The sequence below is a fragment of the Hirundo rustica genome, chromosome 1, assembly GCF_015227805.2.
Source record: "Hirundo rustica isolate bHirRus1 chromosome 1, bHirRus1.pri.v3, whole genome shotgun sequence".
In the NCBI taxonomy this organism is placed as follows: Eukaryota; Metazoa; Chordata; class Aves; order Passeriformes; family Hirundinidae; genus Hirundo; species Hirundo rustica.
The window spans coordinates 40,916,945-40,935,492 of NC_053450.1; the positions used below are offsets into that span (position 1 = coordinate 40,916,945).

General features: G+C 37.0%; 1 protein-coding gene across 5 annotated transcripts in view; it reads left to right on the forward strand.

Annotated features, from left to right (window-relative positions):
* ST18 (ST18 C2H2C-type zinc finger transcription factor) overlaps nucleotides 1-18,548 on the forward strand; it is a 170,238-nt gene that overhangs the window by 130,331 nt on the left and 21,359 nt on the right. For all 5 annotated transcript variants that reach the window (XM_040079259.2, XM_040079249.1, XM_040079278.2 and 2 more), the window contains 4 exons: nucleotides 779-883; nucleotides 1,993-2,198; nucleotides 5,340-5,551; nucleotides 14,118-14,363. In XM_040079259.2, coding sequence (XP_039935193.1) covers nucleotides 779-883; nucleotides 1,993-2,198; nucleotides 5,340-5,551; nucleotides 14,118-14,363 — 769 coding nt within the window. The remainder of the gene's footprint in view (nucleotides 1-778; nucleotides 884-1,992; nucleotides 2,199-5,339; nucleotides 5,552-14,117; nucleotides 14,364-18,548) is intronic.

Genomic DNA, 18,548 nt, shown 5'->3' on the forward strand with positions numbered 1-18,548 from the left:
GACATAAGAATTGCAAAACCAGCTTTCTTTGTTGATCTGGATTTTTGTGAGATTTGGGGTTTTTTTGTTTATTGACTGTTTTGTTGCTGCACAGTGCAACAAAATTGAGGTTTATCATAGTGTGCTTTCATACTAGAAATAGTAAGTCAGTCTTTATCAGACATATGACAAGCTTGTCTACAAGAACATATAAGGCACAAGCAGATATTTTTCCTTTGTTTTTCCTGTTTTCAATCCCCGGTTATCTTTGAAGCACATCAGCTGTGTCATGAGCAATCCATGAATAGAATAAGAAAACATGTTTTAATCTAATAAAACAAACAGGAAAATGTAAGCTAGCACAACTTGAAATGACAACATGTGTTCTTTGGTAACAGTCTCTCGTATATCCCTCCATTTTTTTTCCCAAATTCACTTTCCTTTTAATCACCAGGAGGCTTATATGCATGGTTTAGCTGATAAAGTAAATGTCATTTGTCAAAAAATTTACTAGTGACTTGCCAGACACAAAACATCAAAGCTGAACAGTGGAAAACTCCTACATGATTCAGTTTCCAGATATATCACCTAAAATACACAGATTTCACAGTTTTGCATTAAGAATGGAAAAACAAATGGATCTGGCCTATAACAGCAGTAGTTCCCTTAAAGAAGGGAAACTGCAGAGACCATCAAAGTCACTGGTTTCCACAGAAAAAAGGCACACATCTTCTTTGCCCAAGAATTTATTTCAATGTTTTTTTTCTTGTTTCTGTTCTTCACCTTTCCTTTTCAACAGCCTTTCTGGTTGTCCAATTGCTGCAGCTGAAAAGCTGGCAATGTCCCAGGAAAAGAACCAGCTCGAGTCTCAAAAAGCTGGGCAGTGCCATGATCAGACTCACAGGTAGGAGCCCCTGTGGACCAGTTCCTCCAAACAAAAAAACTCTTATTTATGCACAAACTCTGTTGATTGGTCCTCAGATCTTTCACCCACTTCAGATTTCAGCTTCAGTGGTAGCCCAGTTTTCCAAGATGAAGCTCTGCAAAACTATCTGATTCTCAAAATAAACCATCATCTTTCTGTCGGTTCTCGTGCATGTGGCTGACATTAAAGACATGAGACGTACCTTTGGATAAGCGATCAAATATATCCTGTTAAATCTTAAAGTAACCTGAGCAGAACAATTAATAGAATTTCTTTATTTTTAGTTTATTGGTTTAATTACTTTATTTTTTTTTACTCAATGGCATCAAAAAGGAGAAACACTTTTTATTGCAATTGTATTTTGTTTGAGTTATATGGACCCTACAGACATGCATAATTTGCACATCATTGGCACCACAACCATTACAACCTATTATATTCAGGTCTATTTGGGGACACTTTAATTTGTGGATTATTGACATGATCAGCTCTAATGGTTCCTTCAGAGCCATTACAGAATATTATGTCCATGTGTCTGCCAACTGCACATGCCTTAACTCTGTATATGAAAAGTCCTAAGGAAATTACTAAAGACAAGTAGTTACTGAACATTAACTAACTGGAATGACACACCATTCATTCATTCCTCCCAAAGAGTACAAGTAATTATTTCAGATAATCTTATATTATATTTATACCTTACTCATTCACAGTAAAGTGAGAACAATACTGATTCAAAAAACCAAAAAGCTAGAAGAAAATCCAGACAAGTTTTTAAAACTAAAGGAAGTGATAATCTAGCAGTAAGTCAGTAACTTCCTTGTAAATAGCCCAAACTACTATTAAAGAATACTGCATTTTTTAATGTCCTCATCTTTTAGTTTGTGAAGTAGTCAAAGTACTTTTTTGACTATTAGCGAGCCACCATGTTTATGCTGTTTATTTCTTATATACACCCACCAGTAAGTTTTGCATGTGGTAAGAGCACACTTTTGGATTATGAGATGCAATCATATCCTATTTTTCAAGAAAAGGTTATTTAAAGACATTCTCGTCTTTCTCCTTCATTCTTTTCCTCCTCTCTGCAGGACAAATTTAGCGAAGCAGCCTGAGGTGTCTCAGTACAGTTACAGAACTTCGCAGCCAGTCACTTCCTCCAGAGGCACTCTGGTGAAAGAACAGGAGAAGTTTGGGAAAGTCCCATTTGATTATGCCAGTTTTGATGCACAAGTCTTCGGCAAACGCACAACAGCACCTGTGTCACAAGGTCAAAAAACACCTCAGTTTCTTGAATGTAAGCTCAAAATTCAATTTTATCTTGAAAAAGGGGCAAATTGTAGATGATTTTTTCCCCCCTTTTTGCTTGTTCTGTTTTCAAATTTCTAGCATTCCAAAAAGATCTTTAGAAACCATCTTTAATCACTTGTTTCTGAATGCTAAATAGGATCACTAATTTTTGGAATATGGAATTTTAAAACACTAAATATCATCACTACAAAGATTCCTTTTTTGACACTTCTTTTAAAAGCAGTTATCTGTGGAAAAGAGGAGTAAAAAGGAATGCTTTGTGTTTTACGCATTATTTCTTCCTTGATTAAATTGTGATATCTTTATGGGATAGATGAGAAGTCCCACGGAATGTGTCTGCACAAGATGTAATGAATTGTAGTACAAAGAAATCCAAGTTAGGTTTCAAAGATACTTCAGGTACCATTTAGGTGAATCTATACAGGTCTTATTCCTCCTAGATGAGCATGTGCCCCAGCTCCATTAATTCCAGGCCTGGGCTGAATTTGTTTTGGTACCTCATATTTCTGTACTAAATCGTATTTGTAATGCAATCATATCCAATGCATCAAATTGTTATCAAGATTCCTCTGCTTGCATCATTTACAAATTTGCTGAGGTACTACTTTGCATAAATGAGACACCACAGTGTGAACACTGATGATGTATAGCAGATACTCTTCAGGATCTGCATGGGAAACACCAGCAAGGCTCTGCCATTGTATTGACCATTATAAAATATTCTTTAGTTTTAAGAAATAAATGTCTGTTGCCATGAGGGAAATGGAAATGTTTAATTCCGCCAAAACTGGGTTCAGAAGAATATAGGTCCAGAACAATGTGAAAAAGAAACATTTTAGTTGGCTTTTGTTTTGTTATTGACAAAAAGATTAGTAAAGGAAAATGAAATAGAAAAACAAATTTTGTCCCACTTACTCCAACAAAGAAGAACATTCATAGCAAGGTGAACAGAAAAGCAAAAAAAATTGTTAATGAAGAAATTAATATATAAGATAATTATAATATATTACACATCTAATATGATAAAATATTATATATGTTTTATATATTTATAAAGTTTTGTATATTTTTATCTTTATTTGTCTGTGTGTCTGAGTACACAAAACCACACACACAGATTGTTGGTATTTGGGGTTTGTGTGTATATATATAAATATTTAAAATTGCAGATGAAAAGTAGATATTTATCTGACCTGGAAAATAGGTTTGCTTAAATGAAAGCAAATATATGCATTGCCATCTTCTTGGGTGGCAGATTTTCCAATTTTGTTTGTAAAATTGAATATTCCCTATTAGCTGTCTCTTTGTACAGATGTATGTCTATTTCACAGTTTCATTTCAAGGAAAAAATGATTGAAATGTTTTTATACAAATGCAAATACATATATATGCAATTTATGTATGAAGTATATCCGAGCTGAAGTTTACAGCCCGTTGTTCTTGCAAAGATTGCAATGTGCAGCTATTATTTTAATGGAAAGGTGAAAGTAAAAGAGCTGGTGAGTGATTTACCTATTCAGGTATACAAAAGTTGGCAATAAGAAGCTGATGATGTAGTGATGGGTTCAGAGTCCTATGTAAATATGTAGCCAGACAAAAGCCCATCATTAATCCTCTGTGGATGCTGCACTTGGAAACTTGTGGTTTTTTTAACAAAACATACACCCTTTTTAGACCGGGGTAGGTTTTTTCGTTTGTTGGTTAGTTGCTTGTTTGATTTTCTTTTAGGGTAGGAAATGAAAAATGCACTTTCTGGTCTTTAAACACAATTTAAATTTCATTGTTGTAACAGTTGAAAATGTAGACTGTCTTGTTTGTGCTGTGCTTACAGCAGGATAGATAAATCCTTTTTAATTTTCACTAGAGAAAGAGAGGACTGAATCATGAGGCTTTCATGTATTACTCTACTGAGATGCCTCTAGTGCTTAGAGAAATGGAATATAGCATTCAGCTACAGTCAAAGCACATAAACAAGCATTTCTTTCAGACCATCCCAAGTTTGAGGGAAGATGGGCCCTCCTATGCCTTGTGTAGCTCTTAGCATTAAAAACCACTCCACCAAAGCTCTACATCCAAAGGGATCCAGAGCCTTGGGGCTCAGATCTTTAAGGAATGAGCAGATGGTCAGAAATGTTCTTGATGTATCTGGGTGTAGGCTGAGAAATTGGATTTTGCTTAGTTTATCTTTGTAGGACACTGTGAGGGCTGCAGACAAAAGAAGAGATTATTGCTTCTTTAGAGCTGAAATCATGGCACTGTGTTCTCCCTGCAACAGTTTATGGCATCTCATGCTCCAAAATCCAGAAGAGAGAACAGAGTTCTCTCTAAATGTTTTAGAGTAAATGCTGCTGATGAAGAAGAAAACAAAGAACCACACACACCACTTTTGTCTGTGAAAGTGCTTTTCTGTTCACCTGTTAGAATTTAATTTTCAACCAAACTCTCTGTGCCTAATAAATCTGTGTATTATTCCAAATATACCCAACAAAAGACTGCAAGCCAGGATCATATGTATCATCATTATTTTTTAATTGATTAATGGATAGACTTAAATTTCTAAATATTTCCACAAAATCAGTACTGAGTGTTCCTTAAAAGTAATGTTTTTATTTGATTTCTCTACTTCATTTAAGAACCTGGATTTGCGCTCCTTAGTCATATAAGCAGACTTATTCATCTAAGTAGAGTAAGCAGTGTTGTTTTAGCTAAGACTGGACAAGTCACTATTGTTTTTTCACCCAGTAGAGCTCCAAGAGGAAGCCTTAATAAGAATATATTTACAATTGCATTTGTCCACTGGAGTGGTCAAATCACAATGGATACCACACTAGCTCGCTCAGTCTTTCCTTGGACTTCATTGTTTTTAAAGCCTGAGTTAAGGATAAGTAAAATATGACTAATGATCTCAGAAGGTTTGTTGACAGATGTGTATTTCTGAAGAAAAAATTAAAATATTGTGTTTCCAAAACCATTTTTCCTGTAAACCCTTACTGGCAATAACAAATGGATTGTTTTAAATGTAATCTTTGAATATTTTTATATGTATGAAATTGTAGTCTGAGAAGCAAAACTATTTAATGGGAAAAATTTCATACATGCAATTGCTAATCAAATCTCTCTTCAACAGCAAAGCATTTTTCAAATCCAGTGAAATTTTCTAATCGACTGCCTAGTGCTAGCGCCCACACACAGAGCCCTTGCCATGCCAACTCTTATAGCTACGGTCAATGTAGTGAAGACACCCACATAGCAGCAGCTGCTGCTATCCTGAACCTTTCCACCCGCTGCAGGGAAGCAGCAGAGATCCTCTCCAACAAACCACAGAGTCTGTCTGCCAAGGTAGGGTAGTCCAAGAACCTGGAGGGTGTGCTAGCTACTGAACTGTGCGAATAAACTGTCTTTCATGTTAGTGACTGCATTAAATCCCCCAAAAGGAGGCTTCTGTTTGCATGCTCTTTTGAAGAGAGGCAGAGGGAAAAAAAAAAAAAAAAATCAGTAATGCAGTGACCAGTTCTGATAAAACTAAATAAATAGCAGGAATTATGTTGTTAATTCTTTTCATAATTGAGCCTTAATTACAAGGGGGGAGTTTTCTGGGAGGAAAAAAGAAAAAGGTTATTTGAAATCCAACAACAATCTGTGATGGATAATGAGTAAGATCTGTTTTAAGAGAGAATTTTTCTCCCTCTGAAGCCTGCCATTAGTGATCATTTTGAAAACTGATTTTAAAAATATATATATATATATATATATATATATATATATATATATGATTAATCAAAAAGATATTTTGCTAGCAATGGAACAGAACTACCTATGGAGTCTGTTATGTTTGGAGCCCCTAACAGTTTGGCAAGGTGGAGAGTGGGGAATAACAACCGACTTTGGTAAAATTCCCCTTTCTGCTGGCAAGAGTAGAGAATCAGGCCCACTGCGTTTGGAGATAGATAATTTGGGCAAGTCTGTCATAATGGAAAGCTGCCTAATTTGTAGATGTTTGTGTGGCTTTCGTGTTTTGGTTTCTGCTCTGCATCTCCTCACAGATCTTTACGATTTACAAATGGTGCTGTGTGAGCTATGAGCCTTATTTTCTGTGCCATTACATAGCATTATAATGTTGATGAAAATAGACAAGATTTTCTTCTGATGACAGTGGTGTGGGAGCACTATTGTTTATTATTTGCATTAAAGTTACACATGTTCCACCGCAATGAAACTTTTGAAAGCTCTTTGTAGATAAGAGGGAGTCATTACAAGAACTCAAGGAGAAATCATTGGGGAGTGAAAAGAGGTACGTTTGTCAAAACACAGCATAGCAGGTGTGCTGCTGTGGGACTCTGACTCATGATGTTTGCACCAAAAGACAGATGATCTGTTTTTCTGCAAGTCAGTGTCACTCTACCTTATCTCGCTGTTATCTGAGCCTCACAAGGCTAGATGTGTCTTCCACAGCTGTTGATCTACATTTTGGTTGAGGTTTTATTCACCATTGTTAGGAGGTTAGCTATTATTTTTTGAGTGGAACCATAAATTTTGCCATCAGCATGACACCTTGTTAGGTATTCTGAGGCTTGTGCCTTTGCAGAGGGATATCCTCTACTTTTCCTGATTTTGATTTCTACTTGTGCGTGAAGTTTTGGACATTAAAATCAATGTTGGGAGATGCCACAGGGTAAACGTTTTAGGGGATGTCCACGTGCATTCCGTGTAACTCATTATCTGTTCCAAAGATTGCTCATAGAACCTTTCCTAATGACAGATCCATCCTTGATATCTGCTGCAAAAAAACTTCCTTCCATCAGTCTCTAATAGAAACTTCATCTAGTAGGGAAATGGAAACTGACGCCAATGGTTGGATTAAATTGCTGCAGCAGCCTTTGGCTGACCTCAGCAACAGACCTTTGTTGCCAGAGAAGAGCAGTAAAGGGACTAGGCATAACCCAAAGATTTTCTCCTATCTACCTGCTTCACAGTTGCCAAATCATGGGGAAGGATTGAATGGAAGTGAACATAATAGTAATGGTACAGAGGGGCACTTGGGGCACATAGCTTACTCCTTTTTCACAGCCAGGAATCCAGCCTAAAAGAAAATCACCTGCCTACCTTGCTGTCTGCCTGCCTCCACTTTTGCCAGACTTTCTGGAGGGCATGCTGCTACAAAACATCTGACAGAAGAATCAGAATTAGCTTCTGGCCAAAACACTGACAAGTAAGCCCCAAACAGATATGGTGTCCAAAAGTACACAAAACATATTTTTATTTGGTTTTGGATATTTATTACTTTGATCATGCAGGATTCAAACCAAAAAAATGTGGAATTAGGTTGGCAGACTCTCTTCAATGAAGACACTTTCTAATTTTGAAATTTGAAACAATTAAATGCTATTTATCAGTGTTTCTGAATTGTTTTGTTGCTGGTAGTGGCCACAAATGTAAATGCTTAATTGCTGGTATATCTTACAAATGTTTGGATTATTAAAAAACCCCTCTTGAGACTTTATCTGTATTTGAACTCAAATAATGCCATGCATTATTACAGAGTTAATTATTTCCTTTTTTTACTCGATGGCACGCACATTTAACAGGTTTGAAAATAACTGTGTGGAGTGGCCGTGTTCAGAGCCCCACAGTATCAAACATCTCAGCACTGCCCCTTGAAACCCCCTTTTGTTCCTTTTTCTAAGAAAACCTGATTACCATCATCCATACTTCAGCAGATCAAAGCTCCTGGTTTGTAAAGGTGTTTGAGCATCAAGCAGCCTCTCAGCAGTCCAATCTTTGGTCCTTTACGGATGGGAGGCTGTGGGGTGGTAGAACAAGGATATGTGAGACCTCAAAAGACTTCCCAGGCTTGCTGGAAATACTTTGGCAGTAGCACAATTGTCAGAGATGTAAAAATACTGCACTTCTAAGTTTTAAAAGCAGAACTTAAAGTTCTAACATTTCAAGTAAGTGGCATTTTCTTGTATTTGCTCAAGGCATGGATATGTTGCCTTGCTTAAAAAAGTGGGGAAAACAAAATATTTTTTAGCACAAGTGTGTTCCCAAGTAACTTTTTTTTTTTTTTCCTTTTTGCCTCTTAAATTTTATTTCTTGACCCCCAAAGCATTGTCCCTCTCATAAAAAGAGTTGGATGGTTCACCCTGAATATTCACCACTTTCTTGTATATACAGATAACATTTAAATGAAAAAGTAAATTATTTTATAACATAGTTCCAAATTTCAATAATTTAATGGATATCCAAATATGTATCTTTCATTCTCTACATATCAGTTGAAAAGGGAGATTCCAAGACAACAAAAGAGAAAGAGAAGCATAGCAAGGATAGAGAAGTCACATTACACATTAACAGTACCACTAGTGAGAAAAACTTCCAAAGAGACCTTATGTTCAAGGTGATCTGACAAATATCCCAAGCTTAAAAATAATAATTAAAATACAAAGTCATTAGAATAATACATTTATTCTGAAATGTGCAGTAAAATGAATCTTAAACCTTCTCTATGAATTATGTATCAGTTGCATACAAAATAGTAATGTCAGCAGATACCTTAATGATATAGTTTTCAAAATAATTAATACCACACTAATATTGTACTGTCTGAGCCATTCAGCCTGAGACTGCAGTAAACTTTTCCCTGGCATATAATCCCAACCATGCAATTCTCATGCAGTCAGTACCCCAAGCCAGTCTCCTAGTTGTATTTGATTTGTAGTTCATGTAGTTGCATTCAGTTCCCATTGAAGTCACCAGAAGAGTTCCCCTAGGAGGCTTAGCCTGCAGTTTCTAGTTCTGTGCAAGAATCCACATCATCATAACTTCCAGGGATCTCCCCTGTTTACAGCCCTCACCACACATGTCTCAGTGAGGTGGCTGCAAGCAATAGTTTATCTGTACCCTCATCACTGCTGCTTGCCAAACATTTTGTTGACTGTTTTGGTGGTTTTCCCCACCTGTTTAGACAAAATGGCATATGCACACTATGCCTTGAAAGAAAACAACAACAACAAAATACAAAAATAAAATCACATTTGCTAAAAATGTTTAAAGTTTAAATTCTGGTTTTGAACAAAATTGTGTCATCTCTCCATTCTTGGATATTGACGATGGTGAAAATTGCACCAATTATTTTAAAAAATGTAGTTAGCACTCAGCACATTTGTCAGGCAGTGCTTCACTCCAAATACCTTAAAGCCTAAATACAGAATGAAAAATCATCCAAGAGTATCGCTAGGTACCATCCTGTAATACTGCTGTGAATATTGCTCTCTAAGTACCTTCTTGGCTAGCTTTTTTTAATTTGTGAACTGCTCTGGGCTTAAACTGTGACTCCATTTTTGTCTCAGATGTTGTTGGGCTCTTACAAGTTTTCTCATTTTGACCCAAATGAATATTTTAATTTTCTGTAGATGTACTCAATTGTTTAAATTTAAGTGTGAAGAATTGAGGACCAGGTGCATGTGTTTTTGTTGGCTGGGAATAGAAAAGATTATACTCTTTTGGATGTACTTTTGCTAAGAATATTACTCATACACACAGCAAAATACGAGTTTCATTTACTCCCAGTACCAGAACTTAAGAGCTCTTCTGAGCTTTCCAAACCAGACTGAACTGCTAGGGGGAATGCAAAATCATTGATCCTGTTGCTTGTTTGGATTTCTTTAGCATTAAGTTCCATGGCTCATGCCAACCAAAGAATACATGAATTTCCTGATAGTTCATGACACAATCTCCCTGATGTCACAGGTTTGAAATAAGATCCATGCAGACACAATAATTTACTCTTTCTGATCCAGCTGAGATAAAGCTTAACGTGTAATCATTACCAGAGACACACTGGAGAGTATTAAACGTTATGAGTGATCAGATGGACCAAAAGCACATGAAAAAAATGCAGGAGAAATTTGACACAAAAAAGCTAGCACTCTTTATTATTCTAGCTGTTGTAAGTCAGTTCTAAGGACAGAACCTAATTAAGTATTAAAAATTATCCCTTAATATTTATGACATAAGACAAACAAAGCTGAAAAAGACTTAATTGTACAAAGCATCTGGAGACTATACAGACCATTTTTTGTTTGTTTGTTTTACATATTTATATTAGTATTCTTTTTTTGGTAATAAAGTACTATTTGTACTTTGTCTTTTTACTGAATAGACACTGAAATAAAGAAAATGTGCTCCGATCATTTTTCTTTCATTTTTTGTTCTGAAATCCTCTTACCAGCTGCTTGTAAAATGTGAGGTGGGGGGATTAGAGTGTCACTGATGAGGTAGTAGGTAAAAAATAACCTAAATTTAATTACTGTGTGACTCTTATCATGCTCATTGATTTTTCTTCATTGCTTCAGTGGATATTTTCCTGGTTTACACCAGTGTAAACATAAATGTGAGTAAGATCAAAATCAGGTTGCAAAGATTTAAATAGCTTAAAACAAACATAAGTTAGGGAATAAAAAGATACATTTTCACCTTTGTTTTGTTTACAGTTTTAAGGAATAATCAGAACTGTTTATATTGTTTTAGTATCTGTATTTTAAATATGTCATGATAAACGGATAAATATATTTCACACATGCACTAGAGTCAACAGTAATAAGATCTTCAGTGAGGAGAACACAGCCTTTACAAGCCTGAGTTAAGCATAGTAAGTGCCATTTTCTGTCAGCATGTCAGAGCACTGCTTTAGCATTTTTTTCCCATTTGCCATTTCTGTCTTTTTAGTTCCATATAAAAATTAATGTAAAAATAAATGTGGTAAAGCAAGCAAAGGAGACATATTGAGAGGAGGGTGGGATCAGAGTAGGAATGTAAACTGGAGCAATAACTCTGAATTCCCTCTTTTTGCTCTGCCATTTGGAGTTTGCTAGGAAGGCACCAAAGCAATAGCTCTTTTATACCATTCTGAGTAAAAAGCCACGCTGTAAACGTGAGACCAGTCCCGCAATGGGCAAAGGGGGATATTTTTCCCATGACTTTATTTAATTGTTGTGTGCATCTGTGAGCTCACTTAAACCCCATCTGTACACTACTTCACAAACACACAACCCAGCCTTCCCCGATGGGAATTAGGTACGTGTTGGACAACCCAACTTCTACATGAATTTTAGGCAAGTGTTGAGAAAGCCTTAAATATCCTTGTTAGTAAGTGTTCTGCTTATCAGTCAAAGGTCCTTGTGGAGGCTATTGGTATCTGTTTCTCAGAGAGAATGATTTTATGATATTACTCTATGTCAAGTTGCATTAAGAAGGGGACCTTGATTGTTTTTGGTCCTTTTTGTTGTCGCTGTTGCCTTCTGAGCAGTTGATATTTTGTCAGTGACAGAGAATCTGCACTATTTATGGGTTTTGCACTATAAAACTACCGCAGCCCAGTCACATGGCTTCCTTTCCTAAGCCATCTGTCACAGAGGTCTGGAATTTTATGTGAATGTTGGTTGTGCAGACTTAACCCAAGTTCTTTTATTATGAAAAATGTCAGCAACTACAATATTTAGCATTTACTTTACATTGGTCATTAAACTTGATTACTGTAGCTCTGTTTCATTGCTATAGTTACATATCAACTATGAAGCCAAAAAGCACTGGGGCGATCATGGCAGAGCTGTATTGTCAGATCCTGGAGTGTGCGCTTGGCACTGATATAGTTAATATCTTGGATTTTTGTAACTAAGGTTTATTAATGCTGGTATAAAAATGTATTTGATATTATACAGATGGCATAAGATGTTGTGGTTACTAAGTTATTATCCAGGATAAGCTGCACTGTCAAATTCAGGGCTTAAAACTATCACAGGAGATTAAACTATTTACTAAAAAGGGGCAGAAAGATAGAACCAAAGCGTCTTAGTGTGAACATATTAGAAGTGTATTTACTTCCCATAAATATAATAAAACATCTCTCTCTTTAAGCTGTATGATTGAAAATGTGAACTTGGCTATGTGGGAGAAGCAAACATAAGAGGTGCCTGAGTTTCTGAACCACGGACAAGCAGATGGCTTGGTGGTGCTTTGGTCTAGGTGGGCATCTGTGTCAGGCTCATGGATGCAAAAGGGAGTCATGCTGGCTGAGTGAAGAGAGATTGTTGGGCCTTAAATTGTCATCTACCAACAATATTTTCCTTCTGATTCAGAAGCTTTAATCAATCACATTTTACCTTTAAATGAGTCATCACTGGCAGTGGTAGAAGGCAAGGCTGCGTGAAGGAAGTTTACCTCCTCAGTCCAGCCAGCGTGGCCGTGTCACACTTTCAGCAAAGGGAAGAACTCTCTGTTTCACCACAACTCTTAAGATCCTCAGGCAAGGGCAGGTTTCACTGCCCTATCTTCAGCAATTGGATGGTTGACTAATCATCACGTCCCAGAAATATTTAGTGGGCAGAAAAAGAAAGGGACTCCTTCTGCGAATGTCTTTCTGTGGAAGAGGTCCAAGAAAGACCCCTTCCTCAGAAAGAGGAAGAAAAACTTGCCCCCTGGATACACCTGACCCTTTTCTATTTACAGCACAACATCTAGGTAATTTACTTACACTATGAGTTTCCTATTATATTACTCAAGGTAGGAAATCTTGGTTTATACAACTGCCTCCTGCAGTTACACAGCACCAAACATATCTACCTCAAATTCCCAAGTGTTATCCAAGCTTTGTGGTGATGCAAATTAAAAATAGTAGTGATGACAATAACATTAAGACAATGAGCAGCATTAATTACAGTATTCTGTGTGTAGATCTATGACATCACTATTTGTCTCCATAGTCTCTGAAGGTTTTCCACCTTATTCAGGAAAACACTGAACTAGACTGAGTAGTACTCCAGAAGCCACGTTCCATATTTTCCCCTACTTGCCTTCAGTAAATGCTGGCAATAGCAAGGACTGATCTTACATTCATCCCTATATAGAAAATATGTCGGAATGCAGTGTAGCATATTAACTGTGAGGGCAAATTTGTCGTTGCTTACATTACATTGTACAAGTACATTACATGCACTTTCAGCAGCTTTTTATCATTGTAGGAAGAGGAATTTGTCGTCTTTTTCTGTGATCAAACAGCATAAGGCAGAACAGTGACCTTTCCTTCCTTTGTTATTGTACAGCCAAGCAGCATTTGCCCCTTTTTGTGAGCGGGACAGCTTCTCCCAGACTGGAAAGAGAGGCTGGTCTCTTTCCAAACCGCACACACCTCTGTAATTAGAGGCTGCTCTTTGCTGTATTCCCCAGGATCAAAGGGTTTGTTAACTCAGGCAGAATGTCTCCAATAGGGAGAACGTCTTCAAGATCCTCCTGTGCCTCCCAGTCTTGTGGTCTCAGTGTAGTCCTGTGCCTTAGTGGCCTAGTCAAATTATTATAAAGGCAGAATGTTATTTCAAGTGATGTAGAAAACCCTAGTGAAAATTTCCCCTACTGTGCTACTTTTAGATGTATTTCTTTCCCCCTCCTTCCCCCCTCCATGATGCAGATGTTGTAATGTTTCCAGGATGTGGGGGGAAGGGAGGGTATGTAATAGTAATGCCGTTGATGACCTAAACAATGCATTAATGCTTTTAACTGTGAATTGGGGTCATAGTTCTCTGTAAGAGTGAAAAGATCAAGAAGATTTAAAGCTAAACTTTTTTTAAATAAAACTAGATTTAGGGTGTATAGGTTATGCTTTAGTGGCATCTTATTTAAATTCTACTTACTATGTTTAAGCTGAGATGCAGGGATACCATTATTGAAGCTACTCTTAAGTCTGCCTAAGAGTTGGACATTAGCTGACATAAATCGAAAAGCTGGGTTTAGTTTCAGATAAATTTAAATAAAAGCGTGCATTTATATTTATCCTTTAAAAGCACCACATGGTTATTTTACAGCCTTACCGTGTCCATATCTAAACATGTCTCTGTTTCCTGTTGCATGTCAGGGAGCTGAGATAGAAGTGGATGAAAATGGCACACTGGATTTGAGCATGAAAAAGAATCGAAGCCAAGACAAGGTTATGCCTCTCACTTCTCCCAGCACAGCACTTCCCACTCCTTCCTCTTCTCCTTTCAAAGCAAGCAGCATCCTGGTAAATGCAGCCTTCTACCAGGCACTTTGTGAACAGGAAGGCTGGGATACACCAATCAACTACAGCAAGACCCATGGCAGGAAAGAAGAAGAAAAAGAGGTATTTTTTCAGTTTCTGAGTGACTTTTTCCCTTGTATGAGAAAGACCATATGATAGTCTTTAGGACCATGTAGTACAGTTTAAAGGTAATCAGTTTTCACAGGTAGAGGCTTGTGAACATTGATCTGGTTTCAATGGTCTCATGGGATATAAAATACTCTTACTCACTTTGAAAAATCTTGCTTTCAGAGCCTACATGTTAATGTTTGTAAGTCTCTAAGGTAAAGGAAACAAAGGTATCCATCATTAGAGTCTGCTTTTCAAATTTTGATCCTAATGGCTCGGTCTTGTAACACAGACACCCAAATGCACTAGTGATCACCAGAGGGGGGAAAAAAAAAAAAAGTACAAAATAAAAATAACCCCAACAAATAAAATCAAACCAAGACAGTTCTTTCATGCTGAAACAAGACAGTTTTTCCATGCCAATTATTCAGATTTCTGGATAATTTGCTATCTAAGCATGTAAATTTATGCTTAAAATCTTGCCTGTAATATTCTTTCACTGGAAAACTTGCATACTGTAAGAAATTTCTTCCATTGAGTCTTAGATCTCCAACTTGCAACTTATGCGATCAATCTTCTAGAGTATCACTTCCAAATCAATAATTGTCTTGATTTTGGTTGTTTCTCTTCTGTTCTTTCATGTCTGTTTACCATGTCTTGAAAACAAAGCATCATATCATAATCTACTACGTCCTTTCTTACTTATTCTTCTACTTTGCTGGCATGTTTATGTTTTTTTCTCTTGAGCATGACTTTCAGGATATGGAATGCTTTCATTTTTCTTAAATCAGGAAGGGACCACCAACACTTTCAAAAGGTGATAAGATGAAGGCCTATGTTACAGCTTTCAGAAACAAATTAAAAGATGTCCTGGTTGGAAAGTTTTACACTACTTACTTATTTGGTTTTATCTAATAATATCTAATAGTAGAATTTTATTCTCATATTAATATGAAATTATCTTTGGTTCAAATATCAAATCTGACACGTCAAGAAGACATAGATGGGGTAAAGCTATTTACAACTGAAGTTAGGGGATCCAGGCCTCCAATTAAAAAAACACCTAAATCAAAAGATAATTCAATTGCCTGAGGAAAAAAAAAAATCTATCGACACTGGGTAGTGGGTGGCAATGTGTCCACTATAAAAATTTGCATTTGGAGCCCGGGTTGTCTTGAACCCTTTGCAGTCCTCTCTTTGGGGCTAATGATGGTCTTTATCTCACTAATGACTGAACAATCCTTGTACCAGGGTTTTGGAGAGGGTTTGACGTGAAGCAGGAGGCTGATGGCTCAGGCTCTTCCCCATTCATGCTGCATGATGAGCAAGCACATCCTGCTTTGAGAGGACTGCCTTGCTGCTGGGATCAAGAGGTGTCACAGACATGGCAGGGGACCTGTCCTGTCACTCTTCCTCCCTGCTGCCATCACAGCTCAGAGAAAGAGCCAAGACAGGAGCACCTCCACATCCCCCCCTAGTCCATGCCTAGCTTTCACAAGGCTGAGATGGGTGTCTGGATGTTTCCCTGTCCCTTTCCAGCCCAGGGAATTGGAGGCAACTAAATTACCCAACAAGACATAACGGTCCAATGCAATCATGCAGTGGTGCCCCTTATACTCGGTGCTTTGACACTGTGAATTTTGTCCCTAATTGAGGATTTGACCCCAGATCTCTGCTGTGAGATTTTGCCGTCCCAGGGAGCCTTGGTACGTCCAGTGATGTCAGGGCCAGAGGCTCTGTTTTCAAAATCAAAGACTGGCAGTTATCCTTATGCAAAGAAAATGACTGATTATATCTATTTCTAATTCATTGTTATCTGGTTCATATGCACAACAGTTGCTTAATTTTGGTGGTAATTTCCAGAAAATATTGTCTCTCTCTCTCACAGCAAAATAGCCTGTCCAGATGCCCCCTTAAAAAAAAAAAAAAAGAATTTGGAAAAAGCTCAAAATCTCTCCAAAAGGAAAGCGCTGAGAAATAACTAGAGCTGTCAGTTAGTTCAACTGTCAGTTCTCCAAAGATTTCAGGGCTTAAAAATGTTAAAAGTGCCAGATGCTATTATCTGTTATTCATGTTACCATTATGTTCTGGTCTTTGCTGAAATCAATATAAACTTCCATCTGTACATTAATGGAGTATCATTGCTTGCTTTCTTTCAGTAGTGTGCATGCATGAATACACACATGCTCTTTGCAGGAAATAGCACTGCTTGGACCAATTGGGCTGGTTCCGATTTTTCTTTTAGTCTGAAATACTTTAGATTTTAATAGCATTTAACTATAAATCCATTCAAATGGAAAAAGAAAAATTATACATACAGTTGGGCTTGACTAGCTGTGATGATCATCACCCAACATAACAGAGAGAGAGAAGTGCTAAAGGTGTTTTCCCAAAGGATTATCTCTCCCTCTAAAGAGAAACAGCTGGAGAAGCACACAAGCCAAGGCATGATGCTCTACTTTTAAGTGCAGAGGATCAAAAGTATTTGTTCTTTATTTCTGATCTTCTGTGTTTCAGACAGATGCAACCCCTTTTGAGCCACATGAAGTGATGTAAGGTTCTAGAAAGGCAGAATTTCAGTATACCTTTGCCTACATATCCTTTGTACTGTCCTGATTTTGCAGCTTCTACATATATGAAGATTTTATGCTGCTTGAATAACACCAAGTTCCCTCAAGGAACTACAAAAATTCTGAAGAAGTCACCAGTTTTAATGTGTATATATCTCACTTACTACTGGGAAATAGACTAGGAAAAAAAATCTATATAAAACTGTTGATATTTCTGTATGTATGAGTGTGCATACCTTTAGTTAAAAAAAAAAAAAAAATATATATATAAATCTTAATATCTCAATTCAGGAAATTCACCACTAAGATTTGAAAAAACCTAATTATTTAAAGATAGAAAATGAAAATACGACAATTCTAAACCCTCTAGTATCAGTTATACTGGTGGCTGTAGGTGTACTCCTGTCAGTCTTCACCATAAAATCTTGTTTTTATTAAATGACTGAGTGAAATGAAGCTGTGACCTGCAATAATGAAACATTTTGTCAAGCCTTGGATATACATAATTCTCCATCAGTCTGCTCTGTCCAGCAGGTATCAGACAGTGACATGATGAACAAGTCATACACACACGCACACAAAGTTTCTGGTCCATCACCATCGAAAGATCAGGATATCTTTCTCTTAAAATAAAGAACTCAAGCTACATATATGAAAATATTAACATATCCTGCAGCACAAACAGTTATGGGTACTCTGGTGTGCTGCAAGTGCATCCTGAGGTACACCCAGATAAGGATCACGGTGGAGTGCTAGAGGGTTCTTTCCACCACTCCCTACTCCAGGTTGCTCTCAGAAGAAGTGGAAAAGGCTGATGTATGCCTGGTTTCGATACATAGGATCCAGGCAAGGCATGCTTTAAATTTTTAGAAACACGTATCAGTTCAGTGATGCAGATGTAGCCTGGCAGAGTTAGTTGTTAGACAGGAAACTGATAAACCACCCTTTAACCTCCGTTAAATTAAGTGGAAACCATTTTACCTGTGTTTTTCAAAGTTCTTTTGACATCTGATCCCTTCCAGCTGGCAACAGGGGGTTAGAAATTTTTGCTGTTTCTTTGGGGAGTTTTTGATTTTACAGTTACTTGTACCGGTAACGATCCCTGCTTGCACTTATGTGTTTGTAAGAAATGTAAGTCAGAACTTGTGGACAGAAATAGTCAGGAATTCAAACACCCATGGTAAAATCACCCCTATATGCAACTGGAAAAAAAGATTTAACCCAGTTTTGGAAGAGAATTTTTGAGGTTTCTTGGATCTTGAACAAAGTTGACATCCATTTTTTCCCCTTTTGTATTTTAGCATTTTAGTTTCCACGTTTGGAAGGCTTTTAATCATTTATTATTCCTGTACTAACAGTTTATCAAGACCTTCTGTAGTTGTTAATTTTCTCTGTTGCTCCTTATCTGAAGTTCTCCTTCAGAAATATAATTCCCCAAGCCTGAAATATATGAAGGTTTTTCTATTTATTTAAAATAATTACTCATTAATTACTGTGAAAATGTTTAATAAAGATGAATATATGTATTTTTGCTTTCTATATTTGCAGCAGATTAGATTATTCCCAAACAAATTAACCCCACAAATGTGGTTAAAAAAAAAAAAAAAAT